Source organism: Hydra vulgaris, chromosome 12 (assembly GCF_038396675.1).
Source record: "Hydra vulgaris chromosome 12, alternate assembly HydraT2T_AEP".
In the NCBI taxonomy this organism is placed as follows: Eukaryota; Metazoa; Cnidaria; class Hydrozoa; order Anthoathecata; family Hydridae; genus Hydra; species Hydra vulgaris.
Window position 1 is genome coordinate 30,599,912 of NC_088931.1, and position 14,879 is coordinate 30,614,790.

The window sequence follows — 14,879 nt, forward strand, 5'->3', positions numbered from 1 at the left end:
CAATTGTCATTAATTTTAATGGCAGAAAGTTTTCCTTTTTAGTGAAATCAAATTTTTGAAGTTGTCTGCCATTGACGATGCTGCTAAGGATATCTTGTTTTATAATCAAACGTATTAAACTTTTAACAGTTGAGAACAAATCTTCAAAAAGAAAGGGAATCATTGGGGCATCGGTTTGATATCTCAGTAAGATTTTTTGCAACAAACTTGCAATGTAACAAAAAAACTTCAATTTAGTCACAGTTAACTCATCTTTTGTTCCCCCTAACACTGTGTCATAGCTCTTGCATTTTGGTTGCTTACTTTTAGGAAGAGTCTCCCAATACTTAATTATTTTTTTAACATTCTCCCAAATTAAACAAAGTCTATCTGCAACTTTTTGGTCTTCAACCCAGCGTGTTGAGCAAAATGCATAAGGAAAACTCTCACATTCAGTAACAGTTACATAATCAGCTCTTCTAGCTGGAGAATCATGAAAAAGTTTGTATGATGCTTGCATTAACTTTCCTATATTCCATTTAACAGATTGAAAACCTGATTTGAAAGCCCCATGTATAACATGAAGGTTACAAGTCCCAACGTTAAGAAGATTAGGTAGCTCTTGTTGATCACGCTGCTTTTCAAGAAGATTAAGAAGGGACAAGTTCACATTTGGACCATCCATACTTAGTTGAGTTAGATTTATGCTATTAATCGTTGACAAAGACGTAGTAATACTTTCAAGTAAATTTTTTGCTGTGGGATGACCTAAAAATTTAGAGTCAAAGTATCTGGATTCAACATGATTTAGATCGCTGTTCCAAAACCGAATATTTAGATCTAATTGACAATTTTGGAAAGAATCGTTCAGGCTTTCATCAAATGAAACAGTATAATAAGGAGATTTTTTTATATTTTCAGTTAGAAGTCTGTGAAAATAAGGCCCAAGACCAAAATTAATTATATAACCAAGTTTTGTTCAACCCATTTCATAAGATTTAGCAGTATTGCTGTCAGGGAACATTTTCTGATAAATTAGGCCATTTTCATTACACGAATTCAATGAGAAATTATTTTGTACTGCATTTAAAACAGAATAGATTTCTGCGCAACTTTTATCACATTGATCTACTGTGAGAATTGCTTGCTTTTTAGATGTAGACTGTGCAGGCATGAAGAAGCAAGATACTGGTTTTGATTTCTGTGCATGTTTTTTGCCATCCATGTGACTTATCACAGCTCTTCTGCCCATATTTGACAAATTAAATTCAACTTGGCATATTTTTCATTGGCTGACTTTTTATCTCTGCCTATTACCAGCCATTTTTCAAACAAAGGATCAGTTAACCATTCTTCTTTGAAATACGTTGCCATTTTAAATTTTAAAAATTTGTACTATTCTCAAAAAAGAGCAAATGTAAACACAATGTGATTAATTTTCTTTAAAAATGTTAAACATTAACCCTGGTACGCTGGAAAAGGAAAATTTTTATTTGAAAACATTTCAAAACATTAAAGAAAAATTAAAAAGTTCCCTGATTTTTTCCTAAATCAACTATTTCCCCCTGATTTTATCTAAATTTCCCTGAATATCCCTGATTTGGTGGCAACCCTGTAGATGGTGTAAAATCGTTGCCATTTTTGTCGGGGACTTCTCTTGCTATTTTTAATTGTCAAGGAAAAATACCAGTTGTTATTGAAATATTGAAGATAAGAAAATTAGGTAATTTAATAACATCAAAAACAGCTTTTAGAACATTAATATCGTAGAACCCGGCACTTTTATTTATTTAAATGCCGGGTTCGACGATATTAATGTTAATGTTCTTTTTGATATTTTCTATATAGTATCTACTTATTATCTTGAGAATTGTTGCGAACCATCTGTTGCAATTGTTGCAAACGATCTGATGCAAGTGTTGGAAACCACCAACAAATTGTTGCGAACCATCGCACAATTCTCAGGATAAGTAGATATTATAAACTAGAAAATATCAAAAAGCTACAAGTTAAAACAATTTTTTAATTCTCCATCATAAGTCAAATTTAGTACTTTTGTAAGGAGCATTTTACTTTCAATAACAATTGTAGTAAGAACCCTTTCAGTAAATTATTTATTTTTGTTTTAACAGCCATTACTATAACCTTTCCAATGATGCATATAATATGTTTTTCATTGATCTATATATCAAAAACCACACTTTTATTTTTTCGATTAGGGGTCGTCTACAAATTACGTAACACAATTTTGACCATTTTAGACCCCCTCCCACCCTCGTCACAACAACGTAACTCTTTAGTAACAAGTTCCATATCAGTCCGTCACAAAACCACTAACTCCCCCCCTCCCCTACCTAAAGCGTGATGCAATTTATGGACGACCCCTTAAAGATACAAACACTGCAAGAAAAGGGTAACATTCTGTATATATAGAGTGAATTTTAATAAACGACAGAATCACTCGAAAAACTTGACAATCTTAGCTAATCGGATAAAGTTTAGCTTTATGTCGGTCTTTCAACTTTATCAGCTTTCGTCAAATAAAATAAAACGAAGTCTGTAGCTCGTCAAGTGATATAAAACAAAGTCTGGAGTTTCTCAAATGACACAAGTTGTAAAACAACGTTAAAAAAAAAACAGTCATACATATATGTAAAAAATAAATAAAAATAAAGAGTCATAAATGTATGAGAAACGTAATAGCGATACACAAGATAGCGAGTGTTACGGAACCACTTGTGGAACCACTGTTCATTTATACTTCTTACATATAGTAATATATTTGAAAAGCATGCATATTCATAAATATCTACAATAAAGTGGGAAATACTCAACCAAAACCGAGAATGTAGAAAAAGTTTTTATGTGCTTTATAACAAAATATATTTTTTGTTTTTTACATTATTTATAATGAACAATATTTTCAAAATACTAAAAGTTAAAAGCAACTCTTTTCGCAAAAATCTGTTAAACTTTTTGCGCTAGAGGAATTGTAACTATATAAGAACAACTTTCCGCTATAATAATACACGTCTTAACGTCTTCCATCTTACTTTTGATAAAGTGTTTGCATCAAGGCATGCCTTTCATCTTGACATTTATCGAGCAATCTGTTCGACCTAAATTATCAAAATAATTATCTGTATATATATATACATATACATACATACATACATACATACATACATACATACATATATATATATATATATATATATATATATATATATATATATCAAATATTTATGTTATTGTGTTCTACAAAAGATGCTTCCTGATGACCTTGCCGAAAAAGAAATTGACAGTAGAAGCTCAAGTTAGCGGTTTTTTTTATTATCTCTATCTATATCTATCTATCTTCACACACACACACACACACACACACACACACACACACACACGCACACGCACACGCACACATACACACACACAGACACACACATATACATATACATATATAAATTGAAACTATTTACTGGCTCATAAAAACTGAGATATACACTTCAGTAATTAAAGGTAACAACAACTGGGAAAAAAATACTTTAAAACATTAAAAAAAACTTTATACATTAAACTTACTTCATAAGAAATGCAATAAAATGTGATGTGTATTTTCTTGGAAAATATTCTTGTAAAATTACGTTTTTAAGTCCGATTAATGGTCCTTTGAGATCATCTATTTTTTCAACTTTTATTTCACTCTGTAAAAACAATTAAAATGCTTGATATATATGTAATCGTTTAAATGTTTCAACAAAATTAACAAGTACCTTTATAAGACCCATATATATTAATAAGTTTGATACAAGATCATCAAATACCTTTATAAGACCCATATATATTAATAAGTTTGATACAAGATCATCAAGGGATAATTTTTCGTCATTAAACGCTGTCCTCAGTACAACATCTAAAACATACAATATCATATGAATTTACAACATCTAAAGAATTGAACAATAGAAAAACATATTATGTCATTTTCTCATTCAGTCAACTCCGTTACTGAAATTTTGTATTAAAGCTCATAGTACGCAATCATAGTACAATTAACATAAAATACAGCACTATGGGTAATATTTATGGTTAATATAAACTAGCATTTTATTTGATATTCTTAACTAAAATTTAAAAGGTTGTGTACAAAATTGTATACACAAATGTCTAGGAGATATCTTTTGGTGCTTTAGACAGCATATGACAACTGAACCTAAGCCCAACATGGACCCCCTCAGATTTTGATGAAACTTAGTGGGTTTCTTATTATTATTGAGAAAAGCAATTCCTGAAAATTTCAGCATAAAATCTTTTGTGGTTCATGAGATATGGTCATTTGAAATTTCTGATTTTTTCAAAAATAAAAACTACCTACCTTAAAAACCTAAAAAAATGTTTGCAAATATAAAAAGTTAGTTTTTGATGAGCCAATATACCTAAGCTGCAGTTTAAGACATACTTTTTTAGCTTCTATATATGGTAGTCTTCCAAATTCTCAGAAATTTACTGATAAGATACAATACAGTGAAAAATTACAAACTTCTAAAAATGGCTGCGGCTAAAACTTAGGAAAATCTGCCTCCACTTCAAACCACCGGTAACCTATGATCAACACTGGTTTTAATAAGATTTTTTTTTCTTCTAATTTAATAGACGTTATTACAGTGATTTCAGAAAAAAAAAAGGTGGGTACTCATGGGAAAGTTACAAAATCAGAACAATGGAAATTGCCCAAAATGCATTAAACAATAAAAATAAAGTTATTGTTGTACTTTAGTTTGTATTATATATTGCAATACAAAGTTTGTATGAATTTAAAAGTATTTCATAATCGGTACTAGAAATAAGTCATTAATTAAGCCTGAATTAAACTCATTTTTTAAATATCCTAGCTCTTTCCTGCTCCATCCCCCTCCCCCGTCCATTTACTTTCTAACATGCACATTTTTTCCAGAAAAAAATTGTAATTGAACACTTCTCCTTACATGATGTGTCTGGTTTTATGTCTGATGTATGAAGTGTCTTTATGCTTAAACACACCACTAAACATACACATATAAAAACTGAATTTTAGTTTTTAATGTTTTCATATAAAACTTATAAGTAGTCTATTAGGTAAAACTGAAATAAAAGACTTTTAGTCTAATTTACCTAATATTTAATATAATGACTATAAATTTTATAACATTTTTCCAATACATTTACTATTCCACCCCTCCCCATTAATTTGACTTATTTGATTATCATGTTCAAATTTAGATTACGACCTATGCAACAAGTTATAAGAGTTATTTGACATGTCAATATATATAAATGCTTTGCGAACTATTCGTGCATAGCATTTATATAAAGCATTTTATTCTCCATTTTAAAAACACTTTTTACAGTGGAAACTTTACAAAATAATTAATACTTTGCAATTATTACATCAAATTTTATCTTTATTAATGAATTGGAAAAGAAAAGAAACTTATCAGTGTTATGCAACAACATTAAAGTCTTGCATAGCACAAAACAATATTACAACGTGGACTTTACTGAATGTGTTGAAAGTTTATTTATTTTCGACAGAAATCTTATGCTACTAATGTACTTGAGATTTTTAATAAAATTTATATCGAAAAGTGCATTTTTTAGTAGTATATATTTTTTAGTAGTATGTATTTTTTTTTTTAGTAATAAATATTTTTTAGTCTATTTATTTTGCTGTTAAATAATAAATAAGTTACATAAGAGTTTCACATTAAAAAAAAAAAAAAATCCATTCGAATAATTATGGACGGTAGCATATATATACATATATAGCACCAAATACAAATGGAAATTTTTTGATCTTTTTTACATTTTATATACATTATAAATACGTATATATATATATTCTTTTCTGTATTTTTTAAAAATTTTTATAATAGTATTATAATAGTATTATAATAGAAATTTAGATACAAATATGAATAGAAAAAGAAAAGAAACTTCTAAGTGCTCTGCAAGGACATTAAGGCGTCATGTGCAAACCAATATGCAGCTACACTTACAGCAGCCTCAATACAATATTTATGCTGTGGATTTTGACAAAGATGTTAAAACCTCATTTTGTTTTGACATAAATTTTGGAATTACTAATGTTCTTGGCATGCCTGATTGGGATAAAATAGCTGATATTAATAAGGTTGATAATGTCTCTAATCTTGCAAATAGTGACAAAAGTTTGAATTCTGCTGCAACAAATGTAATATCTGATAGAGATTGTTATGTTGAGAAATGGATTCTGTCAATATTGATGATGATGATGGCATAAACAAGATTATGTTCATTGAAGAAAATATGCTTGTTTATTATAAAGACTATTATCAGACTCCAGTTCTGAGTCTGATTATGATGATAATGACAGAAATTTTAATAAAGAGCTGGCACATTCGGCTGGCGCATTTTTCTCACTTGCCTCTGGATCCTGGCACACTTTTAAATACACAACAAAAAAATATTTTAAAACTATTTGATAGTGTTGGGGAGTATTGTCATTTAGGGTTAGTAACTGGTTTAACAAACATAGTTTTAAACCAAATGCAAATAAATAATACTTCTCTTGAGCTGCGGTTCAATGTTGATGGATTGCCGCTCTTCAAAAGTTCTGGGTTAGTTTTATGGCCAATTTTATGTAGGATTTTACATTTTCTGTCACTTCGGTTCATAGTAGGCATGTTTTGTGGAGTAAACAAGCCAAAAAGTCTTAATGAATTTCTTTCCAAGTTCATGAAGGAGCTAAAAGACTTGCTGTTAAATGGGCTGAGTCGTTACAATAGTTTATACCATTTTCTATTCATTTTTTTGTATGTGACACACCTGCAAAAGTTTTTTTAAAGAACATCAAATGTCATTCTGGTTATAGCTTGTGCAAGAAGTGCACTCAAGTAGAACACCATCATATCAAGTATCATGAAAGTAAAATTATTTTCCCTAAAACAGATGCACCTTTTAGAACAGATAGTTCTTTTGATAAAATGGAGGATGAAGAGCATTATACTGGCAGTCGAAGTCCTTTATGTGATCTTGATTTTGGAATGGTCTCCAGATTTCCTCTCGACTATATGCATCTGATTTGTTTGGGTGTTACAAGACAATTGATGCTTTACTGGAAAGGTCCTGTAGGTTCTTTGCGTTTGGGGACATGGAGAGTGCTGGAATTGTCAGAAAAATTGATTTCTTTCATTCTCTTTATTCCTAGTGAATTTGCCTGCAAACCAAGATCATTGTCTGAAGTATTAATGGAAAGCTACAGAATTTAGACAGTTTCTGCTATATACCGGTCCTGTAGCAATTCAAAGCATTTTAAGCAGCAAACTTAATAAACATTTTTTACTTTTATTTGTTGCTATTAAAATATTATCTACTAAACAACAGGTCATTAATTTATGTGATTATTCAAATAGTTTATTCTTATTAGAATTGTAGAGGAAATGAAATTACTATATGGAAAAGAAACAATGGTATATAACATACACATTTCTGCTGACGTAAAATTGTTAGGATCATTAGATGATTTTAGTTGCTTTCCTTATAAAATCAACTTGGTGTTATAAAAAAATTTATTAGGAAACCACAAAATATTTTGCAACAAATTTGTGGACAGCTCACTGAAAAACTTTACGCATATAAAAAAAATGTGAAATTCATTAGATCAAACAGTTTAAATTCATTAGATCAAACAGTCTTCTTGTACCTAACGGTAATCATTGCTGTGGTCCTTTGCAAATGTTTTCAGATATTGAACAATATAGTAAATTAAACATAGGAAAGTATTGTCTTTGTCGTCAAAAATTAACTCCAATAATCATTTTCTTACTAGTGGTGGTGATTTCTGCATATTGAACAACATTAATCAAAATGGTGCTATATTTATAATTTGTCAAAAATATTTGCAGTTGTCAGAATTTTTTGATTATCCATTGAACTCAAATGAACTTGAAATATATAGTTACGAAGTCTTTTCTAATTACTTAGCAGGCAAATTATATTGCTAAAAAGTGTCTTCGTCTTCCAACAGTTACTAACAATGAGTTTGTGGTTTTTCAAATTGATTGTAAATGATGTTCTAAAAGAACTTTATAAACTTTTTGTCTTTTTTTATTCCTTTTTTGTTTTGTTTTCAAATTTGTTTTAAAGTTTAAAGTAAAGCTTGTGATTAATAAGTGTCAAAAACATTTTTAAAGTTTTCTCAATGTTATGAAAATGTCTTTTACAATTCGTGATGTAAGAATAATAGGGTACTTTTATTTAAATAAAGTTTAAATTAACAAAAACAAGCAAACTTAATACTTATATAAGTAATAGCATAAGAATAATTTAATATTATTAATATTATTTGATCATATAGCCACCTGTTATTTGATCATATAGCCACCTGTTATTTGATCATATAGCCACCTGTTATTTGATCATATAGCCACCTGTTTTATTTGATTATAGCCACCTGTTTTATTTAATAAATAATAAATAAAAAAGTTTTATGCAATCAAATTAACAAATTTTATTTATCAATTTTAAAAATTTAAGTAATTATAACAAGTTATGTTAAATTCTCTCAACATCACAAAAAAGAATTAGAACCCTATTATTCTAATGTCAGAAATGTCTCTCTGCTTGCAAGAAATTGATCAAAACCACATAAATCAAAAATTTATTGTTTGTAAATTTTTAAATTTTTATATGAAAATGTGTTTTTAGAATTTTAAAAAGTTTTATTATAATGTTGGAAAATGTTGTTGTTCATTTTGAAGATGAACAAGATAAATATGTGGAAGCAATTCCCATATCTTGGCTGCAGGATGGAAACAAATTTGTATATTGGCTACCTTTTAGGTCAACAGGACAAATCAAAAGTGCAATCAAAAATGCAACAGAACCAGTTGTTGGAATCTGGAAACTTTGTCGTTTGCAAGTACTCCATAAATATGGTAATAATCAAATACAACTATATACATAATTACAGTTGAAAACAAAATTGAACGAAATAATTGATATACTGTATATATTAAATATATACAGTATATCAATACACTTAAATCATTTTTGTTTTCATAATTATGAATCACCATATTCAGACTATTTATATAAATAGTCTGAATATAGCGATTCCTCATTATTAATTTTGTTTAAAATAACTGTTAGTTAATGATTATTTCAGGGTGTGCTATAAAATGACTACTAACTGGCTGGTAAGAATGTTTGAAATGCCTATTTGAATTTGCCAAAATTAGTTCCTGGTGGTCACCAGGAATTTATAAAATAAATTAAGTTTTTTAATTTATTACACTGTCCAATTTATGAATTGATCATCTCATGGTGACAGCCAGTAAAAAAGTGAATTTTCTTTTATTATTTCACACCTTGTGTTTGAGTTTTTTATTTAGAAGTGATAAAACATTTTTTTACTGTTTAGGCACTTTAGAAGCAGTTCGAAATCACACAAAATTTGCAAAGTGCCAGTCAAACTTGAATTCGGATAAAGAGAAAAAAAATTGAAAGTAAAATATATATATATAAGTAAAATATATAGTATAAATATAATCTATTGATCAGCTCCAACATAGAAACTGCAACAAACAGTTGATTTATTATGACAGAAAATGCCTTTTCAAGATATTACAAGATAAAAATACTATTTTTTGTTACTTTTTAAATAATTTTTTAATGTTTAATGTACTTTTAGTTAGTACTGTGAGTGACCAATGTGATAAAAGTTTGCTTATACTGAGAATGACACCTGGTTTAACAATGTTGCAAGTTAAATTAAATTTATTTTTATATGCTCTTAAGTTGTAAATATTATAATGCAAAATGTTTTACTTGTTTGTAATGTTTTTGTGAATTCAATATGTGCTTTCAAGAAGAGGAAACTGATCATACACCATTCATCAAAGTGAACACATTATTGCAATCGGAAACTGGCAATAACCAAGGTATTTAATTTATACTGTGCAAAATTGGTAATGTTATTTTGTTGTCACTCAGTGTTTGTATTACTGAATTCGGTGTTTACTGTGTAGGATAAGATTTAATAAAGATATTTAACAACTTAAACGATTTTGTTCATTTTAAATCTTTTTCAGACGATCTTCCAACCTAACTTCATTCAATGTTTGCTCGTCTCACAAAGATTGAACAAAAATCAGATACATGTCTTACGCAACAGAAACGATACTGAAGGCTGTTGGCTCATCAGATCAGTTGCATTACCTGACAATATATCATTGCAATTGCATTCCATTGTGAAATTAGAACATCTTGAGCAGGTTCTACAAGAAAAATCTTCATTGATATAATTAATTTAGATATTTTTATTGCAGATTTTTATCTGGTTTCTATGAGTAAATATTTTATGGGTCTATTATAAAAAATGTAAAACTTTCCAGATTATGCATCTTGGTCAGATTGGTGGACGAACTGTTGCAGAAACAGTGAAAAATGCTCTCTGAATTGATAGCTACAGAAGTGGCGCAACAAATAAACTTTGAAGGTCAAAGTGGGCAAAAGCAAGGAATCAAAACCATGAAAATATTATCTGCAATTTACAGTTGGTGATCAATAAATGTTGTTAATTATGTTATGTATGGCGATTTAGTTATAACTAGTAAAATTTACTTATCATGTTTCATTAAATGTACAATACATGTAATGAAACAAGTAAATTATATCTATCAATAAAAGATAATAGAAAATAGAAGACCATAAAGAAAAAAAAAATAAATGAATTTTTACTAAAATCAAATAGAAACTTGGTTTAAGTAAATTCATTTTTTTTTTAAATGATCGCACAACCAATGACTTTTTAATTACTTTCAAACTAAATTTTCATCTATTTTTTTAGGACTGCTGACTACGTTATATTTGTTTAATTTTTTTTTATGGTTAGGTGCAGTACAGCATAATCCATATACAAAAGATACTACAAAAAAGGAATTAAACAAAAACTTGAAGTTGTGGCTTCGTAATTCGTGCAATCACAAAAAGTCAGATGGGTCAGGAGGGCGCAAACGTCGCATTCTTGACAATTCAACAAACAAACGTTTGAGGATTGCTTCAGCATGCCATTCACAACTTCAGGAAAAAGAAGGTGATGCAGATGACGTCGATAACTAATGTACAAGAGTTTATATTATCTAATATACGTATCATTTTATTACATATTTTTTATTCTCTACCTTGAAAAAGCATTTTGATACCTTAAAAGTAATTTAACTTAAATGAATTCACACACGCTTGATCGTAATACCATTCAAAAGGTATTTCGAGCAAGTCGGTTTGCATTTGATTAAAACAATTTAAATGACTCTAATCAAATGTCGATTGCAACTTAAACAGGTTTTTAAATACATTAAAGAATAACAAATAAAAGTAACTTTATTTGAACACTGGCGGAATTAACTATGTACTAAGTACAAATAGCATTTGTAATTCATTAGCCCTAATAAAATATATATTCAAATATATGCTAACTAAACAGCATCGAGCCAATATCAGTGGGCCAATACATGCCCGGCGATCATTACGGAATTGGCCCAACCATAGTCATAATATACATAGTCTGGCCAGTTGGAGAGCGCTTTTGTTTATCTTATTGTTAGCGTTTTTTTAGAACCCAGTCTACTAACTAGTGCATACTGTTTGTAAACAAAAACTCCTTAAGAATAATATTTACAAAAAGGTTGTTAATTTATCCTTGGTATTTGCAAATGCCTGGTGCTAATTGTTCCATTTTCGGTTGTGGTACTTCTCGAAGAAATAAAGGTGTTTCCAAAAGCCTAAAGACCCAAATAAAAAAAAATATATCGTTTATTTGTAAAAAACATTACGAGACTAACATGTTAATTGTCAATCCAATTAAAACTACTCTCAAGCCTGGTTCACTACCTACATTAAATCTTCCAGTTAAAAGCTTTTCATCATTGCTAGTTTCATTTTCATAAATGCTAGTGAAACTTTTTTAAAATTGAGTAAGATGGATGATGTTCACACTGTTCCGAAGTACGAAATTTACATTGATGAGTCTCTCATTTACAATTCGTATATTTTTATGGCTTCTACTAGATAATCATGAAATATACTTGCATTTAAAAAGATCAATGTTTAATACAACTATTTCTAACCTTATTTCAATTTTGTTATCATATATGATATGCCCTGGTATTACAAATAAATCAGTTAGTTCTTATGAATATCTTATTCATGTTATACCAAAAAAGTTTGAATTATTTAATAGTTATTGTTTACCTTTAAATCAAACAGAACATATCCGATCTCTTTCATGCAAAGTTATTATTACTAAGGATGAAATTTGTAAGGCATGCCAATGTCTTCAGTCTCAAGAAAAAATAGTGATAAATTACTTATTCCAGCTAAACTTAGAGCTCCAATTTCTAAAACTGCACCAGAACGTGTTAAATTAACCCTACAAAATTATTGTTTAGAAAATAAATTGCTAAAAGAGAACATAAAAGAAATGCAAAAGGAATTAAGTAAATCCTCTCATCTTGTGAGTGATGACCTTCACAAAGACTTGGTTTTAATCATATCAAAAACTTATAGGACAGTCACTCCATTTATGAAGCTATTTTGGGATGAGCAGCAAAAATAGTTAAATACTTCAAAACATGGAATTTGTTATCACCCAATGATTATTCGCTACTGTTTAGGTCTTGTTGCAAAGTCTCCTGCAGCTTATGAGGAAATTTGTTTTAATGAAAAAACAGATTCTGGATTTGTAATTTTACCAAGTCGAAGGCGTTTAAGAGACTACAAAAACTATATCCGACCACAAAGAGGATTTAACCATGAAATTGTCAATGAATTAAGTTTAAAGGTAAAGGATTTTTCTGAGCAAGAACGGTTTATCACTCTTTTATTTGATGAAATGAAAATTCAGGAAAATTTGGTTTGGGATAAGTATTCTGGTGATTTTATTGGATTTGTTGATCTTGGTGACCCAAATATTAACTATGCAACTCTTAACAAAGCTGATGAAATTGCAACACATATCCTTGTTTTTCTTGTGAGAGATATTGTAAACCCTTTTAAATATAGTTTTGCAAACTTTGCTACTACAAACATCCAAGCTATTCAATTGTTCCCCTTATTTTGGAAGGCTGTCAGTATTTTAGAGCTTTCATGCAATCTTAAAGTAATTGCTACAACAAGTGATGGTGCCTCATGCAATCGTAAATTTTTTAGCATGCATTTTCATATGACAGAAGAACTAGATATTAATACCAATGTTAAATTTATCTATTGCATCAAAAATAAATTTGCTGATGATGATTGTTTTATATATTTTATAGCTGATCCTCCACATTTGATAAAGACTGCTCGAAATTGCCTTTTTCATTCTGCATCAGGTAAAGGAAGATATATGTGGACTACTGATAATCACATTTTGTAAAGAAGAAAGAAGGAAATCAAAAACGGCTATTTTCATAGCCACAAACCTTATAAAAGCATTATTTGTATAAAATAATTGTGTGTGTGTGTTTATATATGTGTGTGTGTGTTTATAATTGTGTGTGTGTGTTTATATATGACCAAGCCCTCTCTCTTTATCCATCAGCTAATATAGTTGTTGTCGGTGACTTTAATGCTCACCACTCTGAATGGCTTGGCTCTAGTGTCAGTGACTCTGCAGGCATTAAAGCCCACAACTTTTGCCTTTCTCAATCCCTAACTCAAATAGTCAACTTTCCAACTCGCTTTCCTGACAACCCTAATCATTTACCTTCTCTACTCGACTTATGTCTTGTTTCTGATCCTAGTCAGTGCTCAGTTTCTCCACATTCACCCTTAGGTGCTTCTGATCACAGTTTGATCTCTTTAAAACTAATATCTCATTCTTCTTCATCACCTGAATACCCCTACTATCGAACCTCTTACAACTACAGTAAAGCTGACTGGGATTCTTTCCGTGATTTTCTTCGTGATGGCCCTTGGGTAGAAATCTTTCAACTTCCTGTCGACAAATGTGCTTCTTATATAACTTCGTGGATTCAGGCTGGCATGGAATCTTTTATTCCCTCTCGACGATTCCAGGTCAAGCCTCACTCTCCTCCATGGTTTTCCTCACACTGTGCTGCTGCGATTGCCAATCGAAACCGTTACTTCCATATTTATCAGCAAAACAATTCTCCAGAAAACAGACGTCTTTTCATTACTGCTAGAAACAACTGTAAAAAGGTTTTGTCTAACGCCAAAACCCGCTATTCTCAGGTCATGAAATCTCGTATCTCATCTCAAAAATTAGGCTCTCGTGACTTCTGGAGAATCTTTAATAATATCAATAATAAGGGCAAATCTATAATTCCACCTCTCTTGTATGGTTCAGACTTTGTCACCTCACCTAAAGACAAAGCCGAACTGTTTGCTAAAAACTTTTCATCAATATCATCTCTTGATTCCACTAATTGCGTTCTACCTGATATTGCCAACAAACAGGTTGATTCATTGCTTGACATTCATATCACTTCAGCATCTGTATCTAAAGTGATTTCCTGTCTAGACTCTTCTACAGCTTGTGGCCCAGACAACATACCTGTTATTGTCTTGCAGAAGTGTTCTCCGGAGCTGTCGTCTATACTCTCAAAACTATTCAACAAGTGCTTATCAGAGTCTTGTTTTCCAGCCTGCTGGAAAGCCGCATCTGTTATCCCTATCTTCAAAAATTCTGGGGAGCGATCTGATTCGTCTAACTACCGTCCCATAAGTCTTCTTCCTATCATAAGCAAGGTTTTTGAATCTTTAATTAACAAACACTTAATTTCTCATCTTGAATCTAATAACTTACTTTCTGACCATCAATATGGATTTCGATCTTCTCGTTCTACAGCTGATTTGCTAACAGTAATAACTGACAGGTTTTA

At 30.0% G+C, this 14,879-nt stretch overlaps 1 protein-coding gene across 2 annotated transcripts in view; it reads right to left on the reverse strand.

Annotated features, from left to right (window-relative positions):
• Positions 1-2,837: 2,837 nt before the first annotated feature.
• The window catches only part of LOC100214528 (ran GTPase-activating protein 1), a 63,318-nt gene continuing 51,276 nt past the window's right edge, over positions 2,838-14,879 (reverse strand). For both annotated transcript variants that reach the window (XM_065812889.1, XM_065812890.1), the window contains exons 15-17: positions 3,801-3,889; positions 3,559-3,680; positions 2,838-3,098 (exon numbers count right to left, since the gene is read on the reverse strand). In XM_065812889.1, the coding sequence (XP_065668961.1) occupies positions 3,029-3,098; positions 3,559-3,680; positions 3,801-3,889 (281 nt within the window). In that variant the 3' untranslated portion in view covers positions 2,838-3,028. The remainder of the gene's footprint in view (positions 3,099-3,558; positions 3,681-3,800; positions 3,890-14,879) is intronic.